Here is a 24,905-nt window from a genome sequence, read left to right as displayed (position 1 = left end):
GCTAGTGTGCAAACACTGTCTGTAGATCAGCCTGTCTGTGACGAGGAACTGGAAGTGTTTGACATTATTTCGAAGCTGCAAACAAAAGATTGAGTGTATTGTGATATGCAGCATTGTATGACACTGTGCCTCTATTTAAGGAAAAGAAGAAATGAAAATGAAATAAATTATCTTCAGTGTGTTCAGCCTAATGTCCATTTAAAATAAGGGGGAAAGGGCTTGTGATAAGAAATGCTTAATAGCACTGTGAGCCCCTGAGGACTGAATGTGCAGCACAAGACTTACACAAGTTGTGTGATTAAGTAACTATGCAGTGAGTTTGATGAGACGTGAGCCTAAAGGTCCCTCACAGTGCCACCTTTATGCAATAAAAGGCACTGGTTATGACTCTCTATAAATCAGTTCCTAACTGATACTGAGGACGACAAAATGTCTCCCAATAAGCTTCACAAAGCTACTAAATGATTACGTCTGGTTATGGAATCTTTACAGATTTATAACAGGAAGCTATATCTGTGACCAACACTCAAATGATACTGAGTGAAAACGGCACATATTTGTTGTTCTGTAAAGATCCCAATCAGCGTTTGACACAGGAGGAAGAACGCAGGAGAAGACAAAGGTGGCTTAGACACAGGCGCCATCTAGTGGCAGAAGCTTGGGGTTGGGGTTTAACATGACATATGTAATATTACACCTCCAGTTTAATTCTGTAATTGGTGTGGCACTGGCTGTATTCGCACCCAGCACTCATTTGACTGTAAACTGACACCAGTGGAAGTGCTTTCTAATGAGTTTGATGTGTGTGCTGGATGATATCCTACTTTCTAAACAAAACTACAAAATCATCAGGAGAAACAATTTTCATCTTTCATGCTTATATAAAATTATTTCAGTTCTGAGTTCCCGCACAAATCAGAGCTATTGTACCAGGAACGACATCATTTCACGCCCAGCTCTTCTTATGCATTTGAAAAACAAGTATTATTAAATTTAACTGTGAATTTAAAAACCTGGTCAAAACCTGCATGTACAGAACCAACAAAGGTTTTTCTTTCTCCTTTCTTCAAAAGGAGTTATTACTTCTTGTCACAAACAAATTAGTTCCATCTCACACAATGAAATTAAAGAGGGAGGAGAATTTTAACATCAATACAAATACACATGATGGACAGATGATGGACCTATGCATTATATGTTCCTAAAGTTGTGTTTTTTTCATAGTGTGAAACATCCTGCAAAACATATAAAAGTTATACTGACTTAGTGTTATTAAAGGGTTACTTAAAAATACCAGGCAGTTTATTCCTGGCTACACTGGATGGTGTGCAGTGCTGTTTATAGCTACTATATTGGACAGATGTAGATGAGCTGTGGTGTTCATAGTCAGTGTGAGGCTACGTTAAGTTTAGCAGACATAATTTTATTAAGGTGATGATACTGATTAAATTCATCCACTGAATATCAACTTCATACAAGCTTTATATAGGCACGACTCAGTACAGAAACTGTACTTGCACCCACAATGCAAATTATTGTGACTTATTTCTAAATAATTATGTTTCCCATGTTGCCCCCTACCTGCCAAATCCCACTTTAACTTTAGTAATTGATTTTACTCATTTTTCTCTGTGGGTGCTAAGGCTAAGTCACTCTTTTACAATGCAGGTAACAGCAAATACAGCTAGATTTCTTTTACGCCCTTTGCTTTTCTCTGCTTTCTCTGAGATGAAATAAAGTTTATATTCCTTCCAATTAATATTGTTTTAAACCTGATATTAGTATGATACTCTTAAAAAAAACACTTTAAGTGTTTTTTATGGGCCACCTCTGATTATACATAACACCAGCCACCTGGCAACAGCTAAAATTACCTGTTTTCTGCCTTTTTGCACCTCCGACACCTTATGAAAGCATCCTGTCACTTTAATTTCAAGACAGCAACACTTCATCTATAACCAGAAAAGCCGAATTACAGGCCCTGTGTTATTTAACCTCATCATGTTGCATAGCAACCACCTAGCCATGGTCTCAAATGACCTACTTTTTTGTATTTGTGCACCTATGCCTTATAACAATCATCATTTCAGCTCATAAACAAACCAAACATTACTGTAGCATGGGCATGCACCAGTAAATAAAAATAACTGAGGTGCTAATTAATTGATAAGATATAATTACTTAGTAGCTATTAAAATAAATTACCTCTCATTGGTGCTGGTAACAGCGTGTATTGTGCAATATTTTTTGACACGTGTGTAATGGGAAATCAGACATTTCATCAAGCAGCCAGCTTACCTTCAGCTTCAGATATTAATCAGCAGATAGTTTAACTTTAGCCTTGAGCGCTCTCCAGACATCCTGTCTAGCCCTCAGCAGAAAGCCACAGATTTCACATGCACTCCCTCCAGCTCCGTATAAAGCCAGGTGATTCATGGCCTCTAAGGTAAGGTAAGGTACGGGGAGTGGGCCTCCTTTTTTTTTCCTACAGCATGCTGCCTTCAGGGAGACAATGCTACATGAAAAATTCTGCTCAAAATATCTTCGAGTTAGTCACTGAACTGTTTCGATTCACATTTTGGTCAGATTTATGCAGCAGCATTGATTTACTGTAGTCAGCAGTTGAAGAGTTATTTTATTCTGCAGTTGTACTGCAGTTTTTAGACTTTTAAAATCCAGCTATTAAATGTGACTGTCTTTGTGAATGGTGTAGTCCTGTATCTATAGCAGGCGCCATGAATGTTGGACATTCTGCATGATTTCAAACATGAATCGTTACCTGAGGCAAATGCTAAAAAATATGCTAAGGGGGAGCTAATTGGTATGCAGAGTTGTCCAATATATTATGCATTTGATTCCCACATTATGTAAGCAAACCCCTATTGCTTTAATAGAAAATTCACATGCTGTCTTTTCCTACTTTGATCTGAGGATTATCTATTGGTCAGCATGAAAGCTTGAGCAGATAGAAACTTATTATGCAACATCCCTGCTTATGTGGGTCCAGGGCTTAGGATAGTGCATTTAAGTTTTTGAGTGAATTTACAGAAAAGTCTGCAGTCTCAGATTTAGCTTTGAAAAAATCAAATTAAAAGTCTTAAAGAAGAATTAATACAAATAACATCACCCTGCTCCAGTTTGTGTTTATAGAGCCTGTAAACTGACGTGCAGTGACTGATTTGTTTTTCCAGAGTTTCCAGTCAGGTATGCAGTACATCAGTGGGTCAGTTTGTCTTTTGTTTTCTCATCTCGTGTATCAGCTGTACTCTGTAGATTACAGATCTGTTTATACCAGCTTCCTGTGCCCAGCTGGTGCACTGAACCATTCATTTCAGTCTGTGCATGTAAAGTATGATTCATAGCTTCTGGTGCTTTCATATCTGAAAAGGCCGCGTGTGCGCCTGTGTGTAAATATGCGTTTGTGTGCTTAGATGGGGGTATGAGAGTGGGGGTGGGAGTGTGGTTCTGCTCCTCATTGGCTGATTTTTTTTCTCTCTGACAACCAGAAAACGTGATGCTGGCTGCAGAGGCACTGCAGTGTGTGCTGCAGCGAGAGAGTGAACAAGAGGAAAAGAGAGGCCTGGGTGTGTGTGTGTGTGTGTGTGTGTGTGTGTGTGTGTGTGTGTGTGAGTGTGTGTGTGTCTGTGAGAGTGTGAGAGAGAGAGAGAGAGAGAGAGAGAGAGAGAGAAGGGGGTAGGCAGGCAAAATAAGCCACATGCATAAGGAGGGAGCCAGAAGCACAGAGAGAGAGTGTATATGTGTGAAAACACTGCGCATGTGTGACTGTGAGGTGCACTGACGGGAGCAGACGGAGGAGGAGAAAGAGCAGCGATGAACGGCAGTGGAGCCAAGAGGAGAGAGAACAGCAGGGGAGACGGAAGGGAGGAGAAGTGAGGTTTACCTGAAAACCAGAAGAAAGGAAGGAAGAAAGAAAGGGAAGGAGACATATGAGAGTCACAGCACAGAAGCTCATATCAGTGCACAGAATGAGCTGTATCATCTGAAGGAGGAAGAGGAAAAAAGGGATGGAGAAAAGGATACCGGAGGCAGACGTTCAGCCACAGCTCAGAGGAGAAGAAACAGGGTTAGTGGAGTGAAGGACGAAAGGCTCCAGAGAAACGAAACAAGGGATGTGGAGGTCGATGAAAGCAGCCCAGAGACGTGATGTATCCACCTAGCAGCAGCTTCCTCCATCTTACTTCCCCGTTGATGCCTCCCTTCGCTGCTGCTAGTCGCTGATGCTTCAAGAAGAAGACTGAGAGGAGAGAGAGCGTCCTCCCTCGAACAAAGAGACCACACGGTTTGGTTTTACCTTCACAGAACGAAAGATATCACAGCAAAAACAGAAAGACAGGAACGTGGCGGCGAGACAGGACTGAAACAAGACAACTGCGTAGACAGGCAGGTGAGGCTCGGTGTATGCTTCATGGTGAAGACGCTCAGGTTTTTGCTCTGTGTTGCTCCTCGGATTATCTGTGTGACCTGTACATTTAGGCTCTGAGAGGTGTGGCTCGTGTATGTTGTGTTCATAGCAACATACACACTTTTTGTTTTTTGTCTTTGTGCTTGAATGAAATAGACAGGCTTTGCTTTATTTTTTTATTTTTTTTTTTTGCTTTGTTACATTAAGCTGGGATTTGTGTGAGTGTTGCATCATGGCCATCCGTTCTGCAGACACACACACCCACCTGGATGTATGAATGGAGACACACGTGCGCGTCTGCAGAATGGGACCTGCACCTGCCTGCGTATTTATCTGCACGGAGCACAAACAAACATTGTCTGGAAACTGTGAACAGAGCCTGAGCATGTGTGAGTTTGCGTGTTAACAGTATATTCAGGTTTTCCTGTCTCTGGTTTTGACATTTGACAGACCTCTGCGTGGATGGACAACAGGGGCAGGAGGAGGAAGGGTAGTGGTAGCAGGGATGGGGCAGGAACGCGCTGTTCTGTAGCTGTCAGCATCTCCGTATTGGCCATACATTGGCGCCGCAGTGAGAAAGCGGTACACCACCATGCTGTGATTGCATAACTGCTGCTCCCGAACGCACCCCTCCCACATGCAACCAGCACACTGAAGCGAGCCCATCTCACACAGTCCGAACATTTTGGCCAACACACATTAGTCCCTCCGGAGCATCATCAGTGCCATCAGCCTTAAACATGTGCCGAGACAGCCTCTTTAAAGAGAAAAAAAATCAATTGCCTCAGTCAATCGAGCTACTGTTGTTGAAGGGCTCACCCCCCCATAATTCTTGTATGAGGTCTGTGTGAGGCATGAGACATTCAGGTTGTTGCTTTTATTTCACTGCCTGTGTGCGGCTCTGCCATGTTGCTGTGGGAGCTACACAGATGAGAACAAAGAGCACTTGGCTGTAATAAATTGTGAGGGAAAATGGCCGATGTCTGCCATGAATGGCAGCGTGCTTAATTATTAAAAACAACACCTCGCCGCTCATGCACAGAGCACTCTGTGCCCATCTAAAAACACAAACATCAGACTGCATTCAGCCAGTCAGTCAGCTCACTGTAAACATGACAGATGGATGGTTACAAACATGTGCCTAAAAATCCAGCAAATAACAGTGAGACGTATTTAAATGCTGTCATTTAAATTTTATTAGCTTGACAGCACTTTACTGGATTATGAGTGAATGAGTGTCCAAAAGCCAGAAAATTAGACATCTATATGTCGCATATAATGGGGTTAAAAATATTAAGAAAAACAGGAATGTAAACAGGAGAAAAGCTCTGTTGTCTTTATAAATCAGCAACCACAATAAACCACAGGAGTAACTCATACTTTCGAATCAGCAACTCCATAATTTGCAGAGAAAAGCTGCAGCCAGCAAACATACAGTAAATCTGGGGATTTGCCCTCAGTGCCCGCTAAGGTCACCACACGTTATGCAATCAAAATGGAGCATAATATTTCACACGGGTCCGACTGGAAAGTTTGTTTGTTTGGCTTTTTTTACCAGCCGGGGTACGAATGTAGATGCAAATTTCAACATAGCTGGCATACTTGACATACTACTGGTATGAGGTATCGGGGCATGATGACCCAATCCTCTGCTCTCTCCATCCGGACAGATATATGGGAGACAGAAACGGTGACGGGCAGATTTTCACTGAGAAAATGAGACAGACAGACATGGAGACTCGCGCATCGTCTCTATGACTCATTCAGAACATGGTGCCCTTCTCCTGCACTCCGATGTGCACAGGTGGAATCTATCCACTGTGATCAGGAGGACCAGAGCAGAGCGCTACGTAAATGTGTGTTAATAAATCCACCACTAAGTATACGAGACGTTTAAAAATCCTAATTTTAGCGGCAGTTATCAGCCGGTTATCTGGTTTGTTTGTGTGTCCAGGAATGTAAAGGGTGGTGCCCTGTACGTGATGGGGAGTATGTTGGTGAGAATGTGCTGTGTGTGTGTGTGTGTGTGTGTGTGTGTGTGTGTGTGTGTGTGTGTGTGTGTGTGTGTGTGTGTGTGTCAGAAATGTGAATGCAGCTCTGTGTGTCTTCTAATGGTATGAGGAATGTGCAGCTGAGGCAGCCTCCTCTAACATCTCTGTGGTCAGCTCTGCTTTTCCTCCTCGTGCTTGTGATGATGAGGTCAAATGCCTGCCATGATTTCATTAGTGTAATAATTCCTGTGCAGGAAGATCCAGCTATGTACACACACAAACACACACAAACAGTGTCAAAGCAGTGTAGGGCAGTTTGCACTGTTAATATGGTGTCTTGGTAGAAGATGAGCTCCTTACATAACCGCAGAGGGCTCCGTTGGTTAGGAGGAGGCTGCGCCAAGGCTGGCCCATCAGCAAGCAATCTGCATCCGTTATCAGCCCTTTTCGTAACACTGTCACCAAATTAGAGGGTAATTTTAGCTTCTTCTACTCCCCCAGGCTCAAAGGATCCTCATGCAGTCTAGATACTTTATCAAATTGACCCTTGCCATTGTCAGAGTTATTTTTACAAGCTCCGTCTAGACATGAAAGATCTTTTTTGATTAATACTCATTTGATCCAAATAGAAATTTCAGACTTTTAGATAATGATATTTTCTGTGTTATCTATATGTACATATGACAAAGTTTATTTGTGCTGCTGTGGTGCATAGTAATAGTTGTTGTTGTTGTTGTTGTTGTTGTTGTTGTTTTCATCTTTTTAAGGCTCTACTACAGATTTTGTGTTTTAAGCTACATTTGGTGAAAACGTAGATAAGACTATAAGATTAGAGGGAAAAAACTTGTCCAAGTAAAATGCAGTCTAAAGTGGACAAAACGAGATTTAAAGTAGACCTATTAAATTATTTACTTTCGCTCATACAGTATATATGCTACATTAGTGTCTATTCATGTCAAACATAGCTGAAGTTTTAAATAATAAGTACAAAGGATCCCTGTGAATGATGAGCTCAGGGCTCAGGCTGCTGTAAACTTTTGTTTCAGGTTGTTTTTCTGTTAGTGGCTCTGTATAATGTCAAAGAAAGGGCACATTCTAAATATGGTCATGTTAAGCACACTGCTTTCACTGTTAGCAAATCAGCTCCACCCACCTGCTGCTGGAGAGGGGCAGAGGGGCCACCAGTCAAAAGAAGGGCCTAAAGTGACAGTGGCATTAAAGTGAAGCCCAAATGGTTCATTTCGGCACCTTCTTTTTTGCTTTCTTTTGATAAATATATGTATATAATGCCTCCGCACAACAACACTCATTCCAAGGTGCTTTGTATTATAAGACGAAGACGCTGCAGTATTAGAGAAAGAGTCCCACTAACTTGGTGACAGTAGGGAGGAAAGACCTCTTTTTTAGCAGGAATGATATCTGATAGAAGCTAGCTCATGGAGGTACATCTGCTTTAACTGGGGTGGGTGGGTAAGAGCACAGAGAGAGACAGAGGATCAGTGAAAGAGTTCCATGAAGGCCTGGTATAATATAAAGAAGGATTATTTTACACTTTGAATCATGTAAAGCTACTGTCACAACATCCAAACATTAAAACATGAAGCTGGAAATTAACAAAGCATCAGAAACACGATCGAAGAATAAAGTATAGAAAGCAAAAAAGTTGGTCTTTGCACCTGACCTTAAATATACTGAATCCATGAAATAAGTTTGATATCTAGTAGAAAAATTGTACAAATATTTTGTCTTTAACAAAAGTTTTATGCCAATTATTAAACGAATTGTGAAATCGGTTAAACGTGTCCCACAGCATTAACATTGTCTAAAAGAAGGCGCAAATAAAAGTCTGTAAACTATATCATGTACATTCTTGTTGTTTATCTCTTTGAGAATTCCCACGTAAATATTTTTTGAAAGAATCAAGGATTTTAAATGAAAATGAGATGGCACTTTGTCTTAACTGCCAACACCACCGAGCCTTGTGAAATGTACAAATTTTATTAATGTTGATTGTGTGCGCAAGAGGATGAGAAAGGCTGTTTTTGGGAGGAGTGTTGTGGCATTGCAGTGTTGGATGATGGTGTAATTGTGAATGATGTTTGCCCACACCTATGCCTGTGTGCAAGTATGACAAGAGATTAATAGAGAGCAGATAAATGGGAGAAACAAAGCCTAAAATGGCTCGCTGCAGAGTAATGAGCTAAAGACTTCCGCCGTCTGCGTACATCTTCCTCATTGAGCGTGAATCTGCAGCAGGGGTTGGGGGCAGGAAACCACTGAGAAGTGAATAGATAAACAACCCAGAAATAGAAACCAGGACCTGTGCTGTGCTCTCTCTCTCTCTCTCTCTCTCTCTCTCTGTCTTTTTTTTCCCTCCTCGCCATGTAGGTCACCTCCTCTGCTCATTTTTTTCCCTCTCTCTCTAATGAATCATCACCGCTGACAGCCACGCGGAGAATGAAAGATGTGTCATCCTCCCTCTTCTGCTTTTCGACAGCTTTTGTTTTGGTCAAGCTAAAAAAAAATTCATCTGTGCATTTGTTCTTTCTCGCAAAAAACCCACACGCGGTATGACACAAGCTCCCCATTGCTTGATTGTAACCTGTTCCCACGCGTGTTGGAGTCGGACTGACGCAGCTCAGATGATGGCTGGGTGTTGACAGGAAGCAGGAGGAGTGACAAGAGTAGGCCTGAAACTTGTGGCACAATCACCTGCTCTAACCACACGGTGTAGCAAGCTATGACTTAAAATACATGTCAGTTACATTTACTGGGGGGGGTGCACCCAGTTCCCAGCACCGCTTACTTTATGTAGAAGATATAGGTACACACTAGTGTTTTTGAAGGCTGCTACTATGTTGAGGCACTTCATGACTCAGTGCTTCTTCAATCCTTGCTGCAGTGTTACCAGAACATTAATGCAGTCTACTACACTGAATGATAGAGGCTCAAAAGAATAAAGAAAGGCATACACTGAGCGGTAACTTTGTTAGGCTCATTCCAGGCCCTGTGTTTGTGATTCTTTCGCCATTGCACATTAGATATCAGCACGATCTTCAGACCTGGCAGCGTGCTGATTGTGTTTAGTCACAGGAAGGCATGCTCCCTGTGCTGTGCCCCAGAGCGTCTGGAAACATGATATTTATCTGTCTTTGTAGAGACTCACCTGAGCCAAATGTCAAGATGCAGAAGGAAGTAGGACCATTTTTTTACCCCTTAATGAACTGTTGTGATATCCTCTGTCATCAGAATGAAAAACAATCAGTATACAGATAGAGCGGAACAAATTCCGGTCGGTCACACGCACATATTTGGCACCATTTTAAAGAAAGCAACCGTGGATTTTTCAAGAACCAATGCTAAAACTATTTTGTTTTTCTTTTTCTTTCTGATCACAGGTGGATGGACAAAAGGAATCCGGTTATTGGACTGAGGCACCAAACTGTTACCACTCTTTCTGCTTAGCTGGGACGACTATCTGAAAGTCCAAATAAACCACCCTTCACTCCCACCTCTGAGGAATTCAGGAGCCTTGGAGGTTTAAGGAGTCATTGCAACAGCTTTTTTTTCTTTTCTTTTTTTTTATGGCACCTTCCAATAAAAGGCCTCCTCGCTACTTCTTATCACTGAGCCAGTTCAATTCAACTTTATTTATATAGCGCCAAATCACAACAACAGTTGCCTCAAGGCGCTTACAAGGGTCACACAGGGTCAGCTGACCAACCTGGACCAAGAATTTATTCTTTCGTTCTCACACACTCAAGTTGATGTGTAACACATCCGCAGCCAAAAACAGGAAGCTAAGCAAGGCTGAGCAAGAAACATATTTAAAGCCTTAGCAGGGCACAGGATATCGTTTCAGACAATACCTCGTGGACCTTTCTGAACTGCCTGTAATCCATCCCTCCACTAAACCTGTACTGTATGTGTACATGTGAGAATCTGTGTGCATATGAGATTATTTATCAGTGTTTATCTCTGTGCTGAGCAGTTCTTGTGAGTGAATAGCCATCAGAGACAGCAGAGAACCATCAGCATAAGTGAGTTAAAACAGCAACAACAAAAAAAAAACTACCTTTAAGTAGTCAACACTGGTCCGATACTGTAAGCTGGACTGTTAAGTCATCTGTACATATTAGCTGTGACAGAATAAGAGCTACAGATTGTGGTGCTCTGGCAAAGCTCTCCTATCTGTCTCCACCTCATAAAGACTCAGGCTGACAACAGTGCCCACCAAGGGGAGGGTGTGGGGGATCTCTGAGGGAAACATGGAGGGAACCATCCGTCCCCATGTCCCCTCTAATGGCTGACTTCAAAAAAGGAGTCTAATCTTTTTTGCCCTCGCACAGAACCAGGCAGAGTTGTCTAGCGCTGATAAGAGCCATTGCTCCTCTCTTTCCCACCTCCAAAACCGTGCGAATGTCCTGCCTCAGGCGTCAGCCCGTGACCATCCCGATGGACACCGTCAAGATCATCCAGTCTGAGAAGTTTCCCAGAGAGTGTCCTGTGCCCGTCACCCAGCCACGCTATGCCCCGCCCCCCAGAGTGGCGTGGGACGGTGGAGGTGAGGGCGAGATCATCGTCAACCAGGCCTGCAGCGACCTAACTCTGGACATAGCAGGGTCTCCCAGGCCGATGGTGTCCCCCCCGGCCCCCGTGATGCGCAGGGAACAGAGCTTCCTGGCGCAGCGAAAAACCAGTGCCAATGAAATCTGCTACCACCAGTTCCACTACAAGATGGACGACGTCATAGTCAACCAGTACGTGCTACGTTCCTCTTCCACCTCCTCCTCCTCTTCTTCCTCCTCCTCCTCGGGACCCGTAATGCCCTGCGAGCCCCTGGATTGCCCTACCTGTGGCCACACATACAACTTCGCCGGGAAGCGGCCGCGCATCCTCTCCTGCCTGCACTCAGTGTGCGAGGAATGCCTGCAGATCCTCTACGAGTCGTGTCCCAAGTACAAGTTCATCTCCTGCCCCACGTGTCGCCGCGAGACAGTGCTGTTCACTGACTATGGCCTGGCTGCTCTGGCCATCAACACCAGCATCCTGAGCCGCTTGCCCTCTGACCCCAACGGGCCCGTGCAGTGGGGCGGGGACGCCGACCGCAGCTGCTACCAGACTGTGCGTCAGTACTGCCAGTCAGCCTGCACCTGCCAGATTGCCAACCCCTTGTCTTCCTGTGGCATCATGTAGACAAGGACGGACACTGCAGGCATGACTTGACGCTGCTCTACCACCACCACCACCACCACCACTCCTCGTCTATAAGCTCTGCCTGTTCTGCCAATTCCCTCCTTCACTCACACATACAGTAAATAAAGCCCTCCATAGATGTTATCTATATATATTTAATAGCACAGATGGATGCTGTGTGGGACTAATGGATGCCGGTGGTTCAATAAATAGTAAATAAATGTATTTTATGTATGGACTGGAATCCTGTTCACCCTCTCTCGTTTGGTTGGACGTGTTTGTCTTTGTTGACATCTCTTTACATGGGAATGCCTGGGGAGGTCCATCTCCCCCAACCTAGGTGAATAAAGATTATCTAAATGAGAAAAAGTACCTCTGTGTGGCCTGCACTTGTTGGGTGGGAATCATAGCGTACTCACAATAATGACTTTTAAGTACAAAAAAAGAATGCTAAACCAGTTTCTTACAGCATTCAGATGAAAACCCCAAAATTGGATTAAAAAGTGTAAAATTTTTGATAAGCAAGGAAATTTTAAAGGCAGTTTTAGCCCATGAAACTCTTAAATTAAATAGTTAAAATTTCTAAGTAGTGAAAATCAATTTACTCCAAATCTGAAATAGCTGATTCGTTAAGTTCAACAGTCCAACAGCAACTGATGAACAATACATTTGGCAGTTGGTTAAAATCTTCCACATACTGTAATGAGTTGGTTCAAGTCTGTTCTGAGTTTCCTAAAAACTTACTGGACGGTTTATTAGGTATACCATGTTAGTACTGGTTTGGACCACCCTTTATTCTTTGTGGTACAGATTCAACAAAGTGGTGTAAACATTTCTCTGAGATTTTGTTCCATTTAGCATGATACCATCACATAGCTGCTAAAAATTTGTCAGCTGCACATCCACGAGCTTCTTATTTCTAAAAGTGTTCTACTGGAATGAGATCAGGAGTCTGGAGGCCAATCCCTTGAGGTGGTCTGAGATTTGGGACATGGTTAATTATCCGGCTGGAAGCAGCCATCAAAAGATAGGTACACCGTGGTCATAAGGGGATGGACAGCAATAATACTCAGGTGGGTTGTATTGTATTTCTGTAACAATACAGAAAAAACACTATTACACCGACACCAAAAGCCTGAACCAGTCATGCAAGTGAAGATGGATCCATGTTTTCATGTTGATTATACCAAATTCTGACCCTACCATCTGAGGGTTGCGGAAGAAATCAAGAGTCATCAGACCAGGAAACATTTTTCCAGTGGTCTGTAGTAAATTTGCTTCAAGGTTCCATATGTTGTATGTTCAGAGATGCTCTTTGGCACACCTTGGTATTAATATGTTGTTGTTTATGTTGTCTTCCTATGAGGCCATTCTTGTTTGACAGGCCATATCCTGTGGTCAGAGAACTGCTGACCACTGGATATTTTCTCTTTACTCTTTGTAAACTCTGGAGATATTTGTGCTGAAAAATCCTAGTAGATCAGCACTTTCTGAAATACTCAGACCAGCCTATCTGGCACTAACAACAACACCATGCACGTAAGTCACTTAAATCACCTTTCTTCCCCATTCTTCTGCTGCTTGGTTTGAGCTTCAGCAGGTTGTCTTGACCATGTCTACGTGCCTGAATGCAGTCCGTTGCTGCAATGTGATTAACTGATAAGAAATGAATAAGTTGAGTCTATGAAAAGGTCACTGAGTGTAACCCTTGAACTCCTGATGATTAAAAATTCTAAATAATAAGAAGGAAAAAAGCAACATTGTTTAAACTGCACGGTCTAAGGTAGGTTTTCACATTAAGCAGAAACTCTGTGTTATGTAATCATGGTTCTTCTTAGACATGAACAACATGAACTTTGTGTTGTCAAATTACAAGAAGACAAAACTCTGGAACTTCTGTGAAGTATTTTCATCATTCCTTTATTTGACATTTGTAGTATAGCCTGCTTTAATTGTTAAAAACAGTAACATAGGACATTTTTGTTGTGCTAATTGTAAATAATGAGAGAACCACTTAACCATTTACTTCCCAGTCAAATAAACAGTATTGAAATTGCCTTTATTTGTCAATATAAATTTTTAAAAAGCAAGTAAACTTTTTACATTTATATAACGCAGCACACTGGTGCATAAAGGGATGAATAGGAAGTCGTTTTGAAAGCAGTTAAAGTGCTTGTAGTTTTGCAGAAAAGCCTTTTCTCCTCAGAATCTCTAACATCGAAACATCAAGCCAGACACTGTGGTCCATTTATACAGTTTTGTCTTTCCTCTTGAACAGTTGGCTCAGCCTTCGACGGGTCGAGTTTTTCTCAGATGGCTGCATCTGTTGGCTTTAAAAAATTCATTAGAAAGAGATGAAACGAGTCAACGTCAGAAAGTGGAGGTTGCGTTTGTGCTGCGTTTCATGAAAAAAAGAACAAAATGTTCAAGAGGAGCAGATGCATCGTCTGAAAATCAACACCAAAAATCTCACCAAAGCCTCCTTATCGATGATCCATTACCTGTGGACCACAGCATCAGTGTATAAATAACACAACTCACCTCCTTTTATATGAAGCATTAGACCCCTCTCTTCTCAAGGACAGAAGTTTTTTCCTCCAGTTCATTATAGGTTTTTTTGTCTCCTTCTCTGTGGATTCCTGAAGAGGAAAAGAAGATTAAGAGTACATTAATAAAATAACATATTTCTTATCACTTATAATTCATGATATGCACATGTATTTTTTCTTATTTACTTCTGATGTTCTACCTGATTTTCTTGGACTTCCTCAAGCTCCTCCAGCAGGTCATGTGTACTCATATGCTGCCCTCTCCAGCCTGCATTCACTTTTTCTGCAGCAGGAACACAAATAAGGCTTCATGATCACAGAAAGTACACATTCTATTCAACAAATGGACAGAAATACAACCACAAGAAGTAATCAGGCTTTTTTTAAAAACAACAGTAGGATGATAACTCACTTAAATGCATCATGGCAAGAGTTGTATCTGAAGCTGATCTCTGCCGAAAATGTCCGTATTTCCGCTGCTTGGGTTCGCTGCTAACATGCTCTACATTTACTGTATCTTCAAGGCTTTGACGAGTGGTTAAGTCCTTCTCTGCAGTTACAGAGTCAGTCTGACAGATGTCAGGAGTCTAAAAGAAAAAAAAAAGTGATCTTTTTAATTCATATAGGTCTCCAGATTGCAGGATAATTTGTCATCACTAATCTGACAAACTCGTGTCAGTTTTATTACCTGTTGAAACTGTTACGAGTTCTTAACTGTGAGACATCATAGAGCCTTGAAGGGACTGTTGTTGTGATTTGGTGCTATATACATAAAATTGAATTGGACTGAACTGAATTGAATTCATACATTAAGAAATGAATGACGTTACCTGGCTCACTTGGAAGACTTTGTGTTGCACGAGGACGTCTGCCTCCATCTGTAGCGCTCGGTTTTCCATCTGCTGTCTTGCAATATCTTCTAGCTTCTGACACACCTGCTCCAGGTAGATGAACCCAGGACTCAGTTCTTTTATCTCATTGCAACCAAAGCCCTGCAAATGTCAAAGAGCAAATCAAATGTTAACTTAAAAATCCTGCTGTTTTGTTACAAATACACTTCGCACATGCAAGGAAATTTTGTGCAGATATTACTTCTGGGAGTGGGAAACTCTTCCATGATTCCCCCTTTTTTAAATTTAGCACCACTATGAAACATACCTGTTTAAAACATCTCAACACTTTATTTAAAAAACCCCAACAACAACTGGATTTTCTGTCCCGCAACCCCCTGCAAACTTGATTACAAGCTGTGAAGTCAACATTTGCACATGCCAGAAATTTGAGTCAGTACCTTTTATTAAAACAGGTGTCAAAAGATGAAACAGCTGTGGCAGTCATACTATCAACCTTTTCATTTTACATTATAATGCTTCCTCTTGGCCACGAGGCAGAGTGGCTAACTGCCAGCAGAACTGGCTCTGACAGTTCCTGTCACAGTTAAACTGATTAACCTGCAGTTCTGCCGATTAACGAAAATCCCACTTTTTGTGCAAAATGTATGCGATTCTCTGCAAAGTTTTTACATAGCGCCTTCTTAGGGGCCTAATTTCACCATGCCTGTGGTGTTTGGAGCTAATTGAGTGTGTTAGCATGTTAAATGAAGCAATATATCATATTACTTTTTCAAGTTATTAAGTTCAGATGAGTTGAGATGAAAACCTAACAATGGAAATCACAACCTGTTTAGTTAGAATATCCACATTCATCTGACTGACACATTCATACGCATCTGATTGCATGTAATTAAAAAAGTATATAGTTATGTAGATGTGACTACTTGGCATTAAGTAGCTTCCTTGTATTGCATTACCCAAAGCTATTTAAGCTTGGCCAAACGAATACAAGAACAAACTTATGACACACACCCAGTGGCTAAAAACAAAGCATTGTGAACTAAATGCTTTCAAATGGTTCAGGTAATCCAGTTGTTTCTTCACCTTTGTGCACTGTCAGCGTGAACTGGTTTTCACATTTTTTGAGAATTGAATCCATTCATCTCAATCTTGTACACCCAAAATAATTTTCCAAAACAAGACATTTTTTCTGCCCTCTGATTAACGAAATATGTCTCACATTCTGAAAAAAAAAGACCCACAGACTTCTCCCCACATGTCCTATATCCATTCTTCACATGCCTGCTAACTGGGCAGACTGGTTTATGAGCCCATGCGCAGACGACGGTCTTGTGAAAGTTTGTTGAAAGAGATCTTGTCTGATTAATGACATGCAAGCCTTACTTTGAATATGAAAGCAGCTTTCTGTGTTGCAACCCTCCAGGAAAAAGTGGAGGGCCTGTTAAACCTCTTGTACAGTCTATCAACCGTTCCTCTAATGTCTGGCTTGTGCCGTGCAAGATGGTACATGTAACCGTGACTAAATTATGTCATCCCGAAACTGGCCCCAGAAAAGCACAAACAGAAACCAAAAACAATATTTAAGTGATAGAGCATTACTATAGAAAAAACACAAAATCTTAAGAGATTTAAAGCTTGGTTCATGATAGAATAGCTTCTCACCTCTGATGTCCGCCTGTTACTAATCATAGACTGAGTCCGTCTGCACATTTCTGACACTGGCTGAATGGAAACAGGTGGACTGACTGTCCTTCTTCCGTCAAGTCTGTCTGATCTTTGACCTCTTACTAACTCCGATGTGTGCCGTTTGATCGGAAAAGACGCTTGAGGTCGCCGACTGAGCATTTCTTCTGGTGTCAGGGGCTTTGAGTTGCCCTTTGAATACATAGAATCAGTCCTTTGTAACACTTGCTCTAATTTAAGATGCGAGGCAGTAGAGTCTTTCTGAGTGCTGCTGGAACATAGAAGCGGGGATGAAGAAGGGCAGCAGGTGGGCTTGGGAGAGGAGAACACAGGAGACTGCGATGTTAATGCTGGAGTGAGATCTTCTTCTATTTCTGTTGAGGCAAAGGACGATGTAGCACGAAAACATGTGTCACAGCTGGCCGTCTCCACTCCAGAGTCCACTGATTCTGAGCGCCCGTTTGTTTCCATCTCTGAGGAAGGTGTTGGAGGGTCTTTAGCATTGCGCTGAAACCACTCTGAGTCAGGACTTGTGTCATCAGTTACCCAAGTCTCCATGAGGTTTCCAAAGCTCTTGTACAGATTCATGTTTGTTTCGTCCCTTGCACCTGTGCTGCCAGGCTGAAAGAGGAAAATAAGCGAGGCACCAGCTCAGACAACCCACGCAGTCATTTGCAGAGATGAACTAGAATTCACAACATGCCTTCTGATTCGCCTGTGCGCCTTCACCACGCCCATCCCGGTCACAGCTTGCAGCTGCATGTTGATACCTGCTCCTTCCTCGCTAATTACTTGGAAAAGAAGGTGACTCAGATGCAATGCAGCTGAAATATTGCATTTGTCCTCACACCTGTAACAACGTCCAGAAAATGACATGAGCAAGCCTCAGCATGGCCACACATCTTCAACCTGGGAATCGTGTGTAATTACAGGTGAAATAATAATAATAATAACATGCACTGAGCTTCTAAGAAAGTGAGGTAGAAACGAAGGAATGCTGATATTTAAGGTAAATCGTATAAGTGCTGCCATTTATGTTACCCCCACGAGATAAAAGTGGAAACATACTGACGTTCCTCAGTGGATACAAAGAGTCATGGTATGTGAGGGAAAAGCAAAAGAGCTTGACTGATAAACGCTGCTTCGTCACTTCACAAAACTCAGGTTTATCTGATCCTGTAGGCATGTGCAGCATGGACGGTCATGTCTGCTGCATTCCCCAGGTGAGCGGTGACAGCACGGGTCATCTGAGCAAATGCAAAGGCTCCTTCGCAATTCTGGAAACACTGAACAGACATAATGTTCTCACAGTGGTGTTTGTTGCCATCTTGATAAATATTTTCCTTACTCCAAAACTTCATCACACTCTGTAAATGACTTTTAAGGATACTTATTCAGTCTTTTCAAAGGATTTTACACACACACACACACACACACACACAATATATATATATATATATATATGTGTGTGTGTGTGTGTGTGTGTGTGTGTGTGTGTGTGTGTGTGTGTGTGTGTGTGTGTGTGTGTGTGTGTGTTTTCAAAAACCAGTGTTTCTCACATTGTATTCTGTATTAGTACATTTTTTAATCTAAATGCAGTACTGTGCAAAAGTATTGAGCCACCTCTCATTTCTTTTTATTTTGATTCCATGAAGCCAGACTTTCTTATCCTTTTTTTTTTAGCAATTGAGCAATCATTTTGGAAGGTCTTTCAAAGTTTTTCTTACTTATTTTTCACTCTGAGGAATAGTTGGTTTGTTTGTCTGGTTGTTTGTTTTTTGTTTGGTTTAATTTGAGGACAAAAAAAGGTAGAACTAGCTAACAACTTAGCAAAAATTAAAATTTTCACCTATTTTTCTTTACATTGTGGTGGACCACTGGAGGGCTCCACTCACACCCAGTTCTCAGGAAGTGTTGTTGCTGTGTTTTGTAGGGGAAAGTATTCAGTTGTGTGGTGATGAGTAATAAACGAGGAGTGTTAATCGAGAGTTCTTGTGTCATCTGTGTTTACCTCCACATTGGTGACCCCTAACTCGAACATGCTGCAGCCCGATGGTGGCACCAGCTCTGCCCTGGATGCATCAGCCGCCGCCAGCCCTCTGCCTCCTGCTGCAGCTGCATTTGCTGTGGCGCTTGAGCTTCCGGACTTTTGGCTTTACGATCCCCCATTGTGGTTCGTGCACGTGGAAGCTCAGTTTGCCCTTCGCAGCATCTCGAACCCGTCATGCGTTGACTCTACTCCAGGTCCCACCCGCCCAAGGGAAATACGCCGCCCTTAAGGAGATGCTTCTTCGGCGCTATGCCCTCTCCGACGCAAAGCGAGCTGAAAAGCTCCTCTCCCTCTCAGGCCTGGGTGGCAGTACAGCTCTCGAACTGATGGAGCACATGCTATCCTTGCTCAGACCGAATGACGGGGGATTCCTCTTCGCCCACATCTTCCTCCGACAGCTGCCGGCGGCCATAAAAGCCGGCCTCGCCAACTTTCTACTTCTGGGTGCGAGAAAGCAGATTGTATTCTCCTGGCTACCCGGACTTTCCACGATCAAGACCTAGTTCCAGCCTAGCCAGCCGCACCTTACACGTCCCTGCTGACCTGCCCTGGAGTATCCCACACTTTTCTTCGCGGACAGTACAGAGGTGCAGACTTCGTGCGCGGGTATCCACAGGTTCCCATGTGTGCTGAAGATGTTCCCAAAACTGCTGTAATTACCCCTTTCGGCCTGTTTGAGCTTTTGCGCCACCCAGACTATTCAGTGGTTGATGGACTCTGTCTTGCGCGGGCTGCAGTTCATCTTCGTGTACCTTGACGATATAATGGTGGCCAGCTGTTCTGAGAGTCAGCACGCGTCAGGTTTTTCAGCGCTTGGCGGCACACAGCCTGATCGTCAATCCTTCCAAGTGCCAGTTTGGGTTGCCAGTTCTGGATTTCTTGGGGCACGGCATTTCTACAACTGCTTTCTCCCCAGAGCTGCGCACCTGCTGCAGCCATTCTATGCTGCCTTGAAGGTAAAACAGCTAAGGACCCGGTTGATTGGCTCCCTGAAAGCATCCAGGCATTTTCTGAGGCCAAGGCCACGCTGGCTAACGCCACCCTGCAGTCAATGCCGCCCTGCAGTCAACGCCGCCCTGCTGGCCCACCCTTTTCCGTCGGCGGAGATTGCGTTGACCACCGACGCGTGAGATGTGGCGGTGGGCGCGGTGTTAGAACAGCGGGTCTCCAGTGTCTGGCTACAGCTCGCCTTTTTCAGTCGCATGCTCAGGGACAGTGAGCGCAAATATAATGTTCTTGACACCGAGTTGTTGGCCCTGCACCTCGCGAAGCAGCATTTTCATTTTATTCTCAAGGGTCATAGCTTTACTGTGTACGTCGATCATAAACCCTTGACGTTTGCGATGTCCAAGGTTTCTGACCCGTGGAGCACGCGCCAGCAGCGCCAGTACGCAGCCATTTCCGAGTTTACAACAAACATTCAGCACATTGCTGGTAAGTCCAACTGCGTGGCTGACTGTACGTCCCGTGCACTGGTTTCTCCCGTTTATGTCGGCATAGACTTTGACGCTATGACCAGCGTGCCGACCCGGACGTCCTTGCTCTGCGGTCTGCGCAAACGGGCCTTGTACTGAAGGACAGACCCATGTGGAACGGCGGGCCTAGCCTGCTTTGCGTAAATTGGTGAAAGACTGGGCAGCAGCGTGCATCCCATGCCAACGCGCTAAGATCCATAGCCATACGCAGGCGCCCCTCGAATCCTTCCGCGTTCCAGGGAGGTGTTTTGATCATGTGCATGTGGATCTGGTTGGTCCTCTGCCGCAGTCACAAGGTTTCACACACCTTTTGACTGTAATGGACCGCACAACCCGCTGGCCCGAGGCAGTGCCTTTGGTGTCCACTACAGCAGCAGCGGTGGCCAGGGCATTTTTGTCAACGTGGGTTTTGCGTTTCGGTCCCCCCACCGACATCACCTCAGACAGGGGCCCCCAGTTCTTTTCGGAGCTTTGGTCTGCCATGGCTGATGGCCTGGGGGGTTAAGGTCCACCAAACCACTGCGTACCATCCACAGGCCAACGGGATGTGCAAGCATTTCCACCAGTCGCTTAAGGCCGTGCTCCGTGCTTCTCTTACAGATGGCAACTGGGTTGACCGCCTTCCGTGGGTTTTACTGGGGTTGCGCTGTGCGGTTAAAGAAGACCTCGGAGTTTCCCCGGCTGAACTTGTCCTCGGCCAGCCCTTCCGGGTCCCCGGAGAATTCTTGCCCGAGAGCCTGCCCCGTGCTTCGATCCCTCTGTGCTGTTTCTCTGTCCCCCAAGAGACTCGTTTTCTGATCCTGGCCCAGTGCACCATTGTGTGCCCGACACTTTTGTTCTGAGGTTGTTGCAGTTTGTTTTCGTCAGGCATGACGCTCATAGGCCTCCACTGCGTCCACTGTATGAAGGCCCGTTTAGGGTTATTCAACCGGGCTGGAAGCATTTCCTTTTGGACTTTGGGGGTCAGCAGGAGGTTGTTTCCAATGACAAACTTAAACCGGCACATGTTCTTCTGGATGATCAGGTGGTGCCGGCCCAGGCCCCCCGCCGTGGCCACCCGCCTTCCATTGGACTGGACAACTCTGCTTCTTCCCCCACCTGGCGGGGCCCGAGCTATCTTCAGCTTTTCCTGACTGCCCATGCCAGAACTGGACTGAAAATCAGTGTCAACAGGTTTTACGAAGTGATTAACCCTCTGGGGTCCAGGGTATAATTGGCCGTTTTTGACTACTTTTGATTTTACCTCTATATTTCACCTTTAAAATATGTTTTTCTTGCCTTGTTTGGTATCATTATTTTCAGCACAACCTCAAATATCTGAAATTTGAGTTCTTTTTTCATTTTGGTATACTATATTAGCACAGTTGATCTAAATTCAAACAAAAAATTCAAAATCCGAGTAGAAAAAAGTTATATTTTTTACTGTAAAACCCACAGACATGTTTAACGAATCATTTTCATAACTTGAAATGCAAATAGAAATTGTATATTTCTAAAAATTATGCACAAGTTTTGCAAACAACGAAGTTATAAGGTACTATTTACCTAAAAATGCAGCCAAGGCCTCAGGCGTTTTTTATATAACCATTTAAATCTATTTACAGAACAATCAGGTGTTCTGCATCAAATAAGAAGGCACACAAATTATTTGTGCCAGTCCAAAAAAATAGTTTGTGTTCAGTATAAGACAGAGGAGAACACCACAGGCCTAAACCCTGCAGGTCTGACAGCAGGAGGTGCATCAGTCCAGTTTTCCATATGGGAACTTTGACGGCTTTTTTAGAGCAAATATGAAATTCAGCAGTCTAACTGACACACAATACAAGACAATAACTACACAACAAACTAACTATAGCCTCCAAACACGCTAAACGTCACTAATGTCTCACATATGAAAACTTGCGCTCTCTCTCTCTGTCTTTCGCTCGTCCGCTTTCCGTTGCAGGTGTCACCCCTAAAAACTTCCCCTTCTCCCTAAACAACCAAATGTCACATGTTTGCCATATTATTTTTTTGATTGGCTGACATGGTAAACTCTAACACCAATAGGGAAGGGGTGTTTTTTCTTTTTCTTTTTTCACTAGCAAGCGGAGAGTGTTTGCTAGCGCTGTCTGTAGAAAATGCAGTTTTACCGTTCTTCCCGCTGTAAACGCCACTGTTTTGTTCAGAAAAAAACATCGCGTGTATTTTTTATCATAACTCTGGTTTTACGTGGCCCATCGACACAATTCAAAAACTGGTATATAGTTTGAAGTCCGCACTTTCGACCCAAGTTGAAATGGAGACTCTGACGTGCTGCATCTTGTAGCTGTGTCGTCTTAAATTGGTCCGGCGACCCCAGAGGGTTAATCTAAAACTTTAAATTTTCAGGTCAAAGAAGTACAGGAGTGAGTATGTATAGCTATCTGTAAAACATGGTGGAGGCTCTGTCATGGTTTGGGTTGCACAAAAATGTATCAGATTTTGATCCTCTATGTATCACCTGAAAGTGTCAGATTAGCAGCAGTTTCATTTTTTGGGCCCATGATGCTGAACACACTGCCAATCCAGTAAAAGTGTGTGTCTTCAGGTTGTGTCATGTGAAGGCTGTGTGCAGGCAGGAGTGGTGATATAGAGGACCCAAAGTGCAGACACTCGGGGGCAAAACGTGAACTCAAAACTGCTTGCTGAACTCAAAAGTAATAAAACTAAGAATCCAAAATAAACTTATGCAGACAGACAGAACACAGCAAGATGAAGGTAGATTGCGACACAGGAGACAGGAGGGAAACACAGCTGGGGCAAATCAGGGCTGACGAGACAAAGGAAGCAAAACCAGAGGCATTAACATGAGACATGGACTTTCAAAGTAAAAGAGGAACCACAGACTGAACTTACAGTCACAGACTCACAAGCAGGCACTGTGTTGAGACACAGACAGTGACACAGATAGAATAGAGGGAGTATGGAAACTAAAACTTAAGAACTACATAATCACACAACAAGAAGAACTGGGGAAAATAGAAATGCAAAACAGAAACCAAAACCTTCACAATAATAAACTAAGATGAGAACACAAATAAAGGTACAAAACTGAAACCACTGGCTCAACGACCCAGGTACCCTAACAGGTTGTGTTGAAGAATAAAGTTTGCCATACCACATGTTGACTTTTAGGCTTATTTTAATTGTACAAACTCTCATTTTACCTTGCATATTGTATTTCCATGTATGTGTGCATGTTTCAATAAATCACTGCAACTATTTCCCATTTTCCAAAGATAAAGTATCCTCTGGTAAGACACTGAATGTAACACTTTATAATACAGCCTGTGACTAAGCATGTAATTCTGCTGTAATAGGGTTGAATTTTGTTTTATTTGAAATTCAAAAGTAAATAATATTTACCTACAATTATTTAAAGGTAGGTAGACTAGATTAAAGTAAATTAAGTACAGCGTAAGTCATTCTAAGTAATACTTATATTTACTTTTACTTATAATCGAACCCAAAACTTAACTTATCAGAATTAACAATAAACTGTTCCAAATTCCTGCTAAATGCCTAATATAAAGTGGGGGGAAACTCAATAATAGACCATCCATCGTGCACATTAACATAATGATTATTAAATACTGATGTAAAAAAAGGCAAGATTAATGCACTCCATAACATGAACCGCACCCTGAGAAGTACACATTAACAATTTAAGACATGAGGAAAGAATGTTTGTTTTTCTGCAAAAGAACCATAAAAATTATGCAGTACTTACAGTTACTTACACAATGCTATGTGCTTCCTTTCCTGTGAAGTTATGCAATACTTATAATATTTTGAATTACTCGTGCACTAAGTAAAATTACTTAGACATTACTGAAAATGTACTTACAGTATAATTCTTTTTTCCCATAGACTTGTTGTTCCTTATTCTAGCTTGTTTTTAAGCATTTGTAGGCAAATATAATTAAATTCTAATCTGAAATAAAATACTTTGACATTCTATTTAATTACAAGGGGATTTACAGCCTTGGTCATATTATAAAGTGTTAATTTATGATCCCTTTTGAGTAAGTCTCTTGAAAAATTCCTCTAAGGAGTTTTAGTTAATGGTATTTCGTTTCTTCCCAGAATAAAATATCCATAGTTCATCTTCTTTCCATTGAAAACAATTTGTGAAACCCATCTTCGTCATGTCACGTGTCCTTCCTGCTGACAGACGCTAGGGGTCGCCCTTGAGCGTTTTCCCAGAATTTTATTTTATTATTGTTTTTGGTGTGTGTATTTGTATAAAATATTACTTATATGAAGAAAACTATCACTTGAAATTCTCTCTGAGATGAAATGCTGCTTACTCGACTACAAATATTTTTTGGTGGGGGAATAAATGGAGCCGATAATCTGTTAACGGGACTGAACAGAAACGTCTCAGCTCTGTTAGCGAGCACAATAAAATCACCAGACCACAGACTGTGCACTTCTTAGCAGACATTTTAAAGTCTTCTATCGGGAGAGGTTTCGGTGCTCTTGTTGGTTCCATTAGGAGTTTGAGCTCCATCAGTTTGTTTCAATTTAATTCTCTGTAGCAACTGGTAAACACCACAGTGCAACCAGGAGGCCGAGCACTGCTTCCTGTGTGTGCTTTCACATGGAGAAATACCCCCCCCTCCCCCAATACAAGACAATAACTACACAACAAACTAACTAT

The 24,905-nt window shown here is 42.8% G+C and overlaps 2 protein-coding genes across 2 annotated transcripts; one reads left to right on the top strand and one right to left on the bottom strand.

Annotated features, from left to right (window-relative positions):
• Positions 1 to 3,676: 3,676 nt before the first annotated feature.
• On the top strand, positions 3,677 to 11,982 carry rnf208 (ring finger protein 208). Its single transcript, XM_042228479.1, has 2 exons — positions 3,677 to 4,405; positions 9,813 to 11,982. The coding sequence occupies exon 2, from the start codon at positions 10,834 to 10,836 to the stop codon at positions 11,608 to 11,610; it is 777 nt and encodes a 258-aa protein (XP_042084413.1). The 5' UTR covers positions 3,677 to 4,405; positions 9,813 to 10,833; the 3' UTR covers positions 11,611 to 11,982.
• Positions 11,983 to 13,504: 1,522 nt separating this feature from the next.
• si:dkey-106l3.7 lies at positions 13,505 to 17,381 on the bottom strand. The gene is made up of 6 exons (XM_005941808.3): positions 16,676 to 17,381; positions 14,990 to 15,151; positions 14,572 to 14,746; positions 14,360 to 14,442; positions 14,152 to 14,249; positions 13,505 to 13,940 (listed from the first exon to the last, which is right to left on the bottom strand). Exons 1-6 carry the CDS (start codon positions 17,282 to 17,284, stop codon positions 13,859 to 13,861), a joined length of 1,209 nt encoding a protein of 402 aa, XP_005941870.1. The 5' UTR covers positions 17,285 to 17,381; the 3' UTR covers positions 13,505 to 13,858.
• Between the last annotated feature and the right edge of the window lie 7,524 nt (positions 17,382 to 24,905).

The sequence above is a fragment of the Haplochromis burtoni genome, unplaced genomic scaffold (assembly GCF_018398535.1).
Source record: "Haplochromis burtoni strain Fernald_Lab_line unplaced genomic scaffold, NCSU_Asbu1 Contig_325, whole genome shotgun sequence".
Classification (NCBI taxonomy): domain Eukaryota; kingdom Metazoa; phylum Chordata; class Actinopteri; order Cichliformes; family Cichlidae; genus Haplochromis; species Haplochromis burtoni.
The sequence above is the reverse complement of the archived record's forward strand: the minus strand, read 5'-3'. Positions and strand labels throughout refer to the sequence as shown.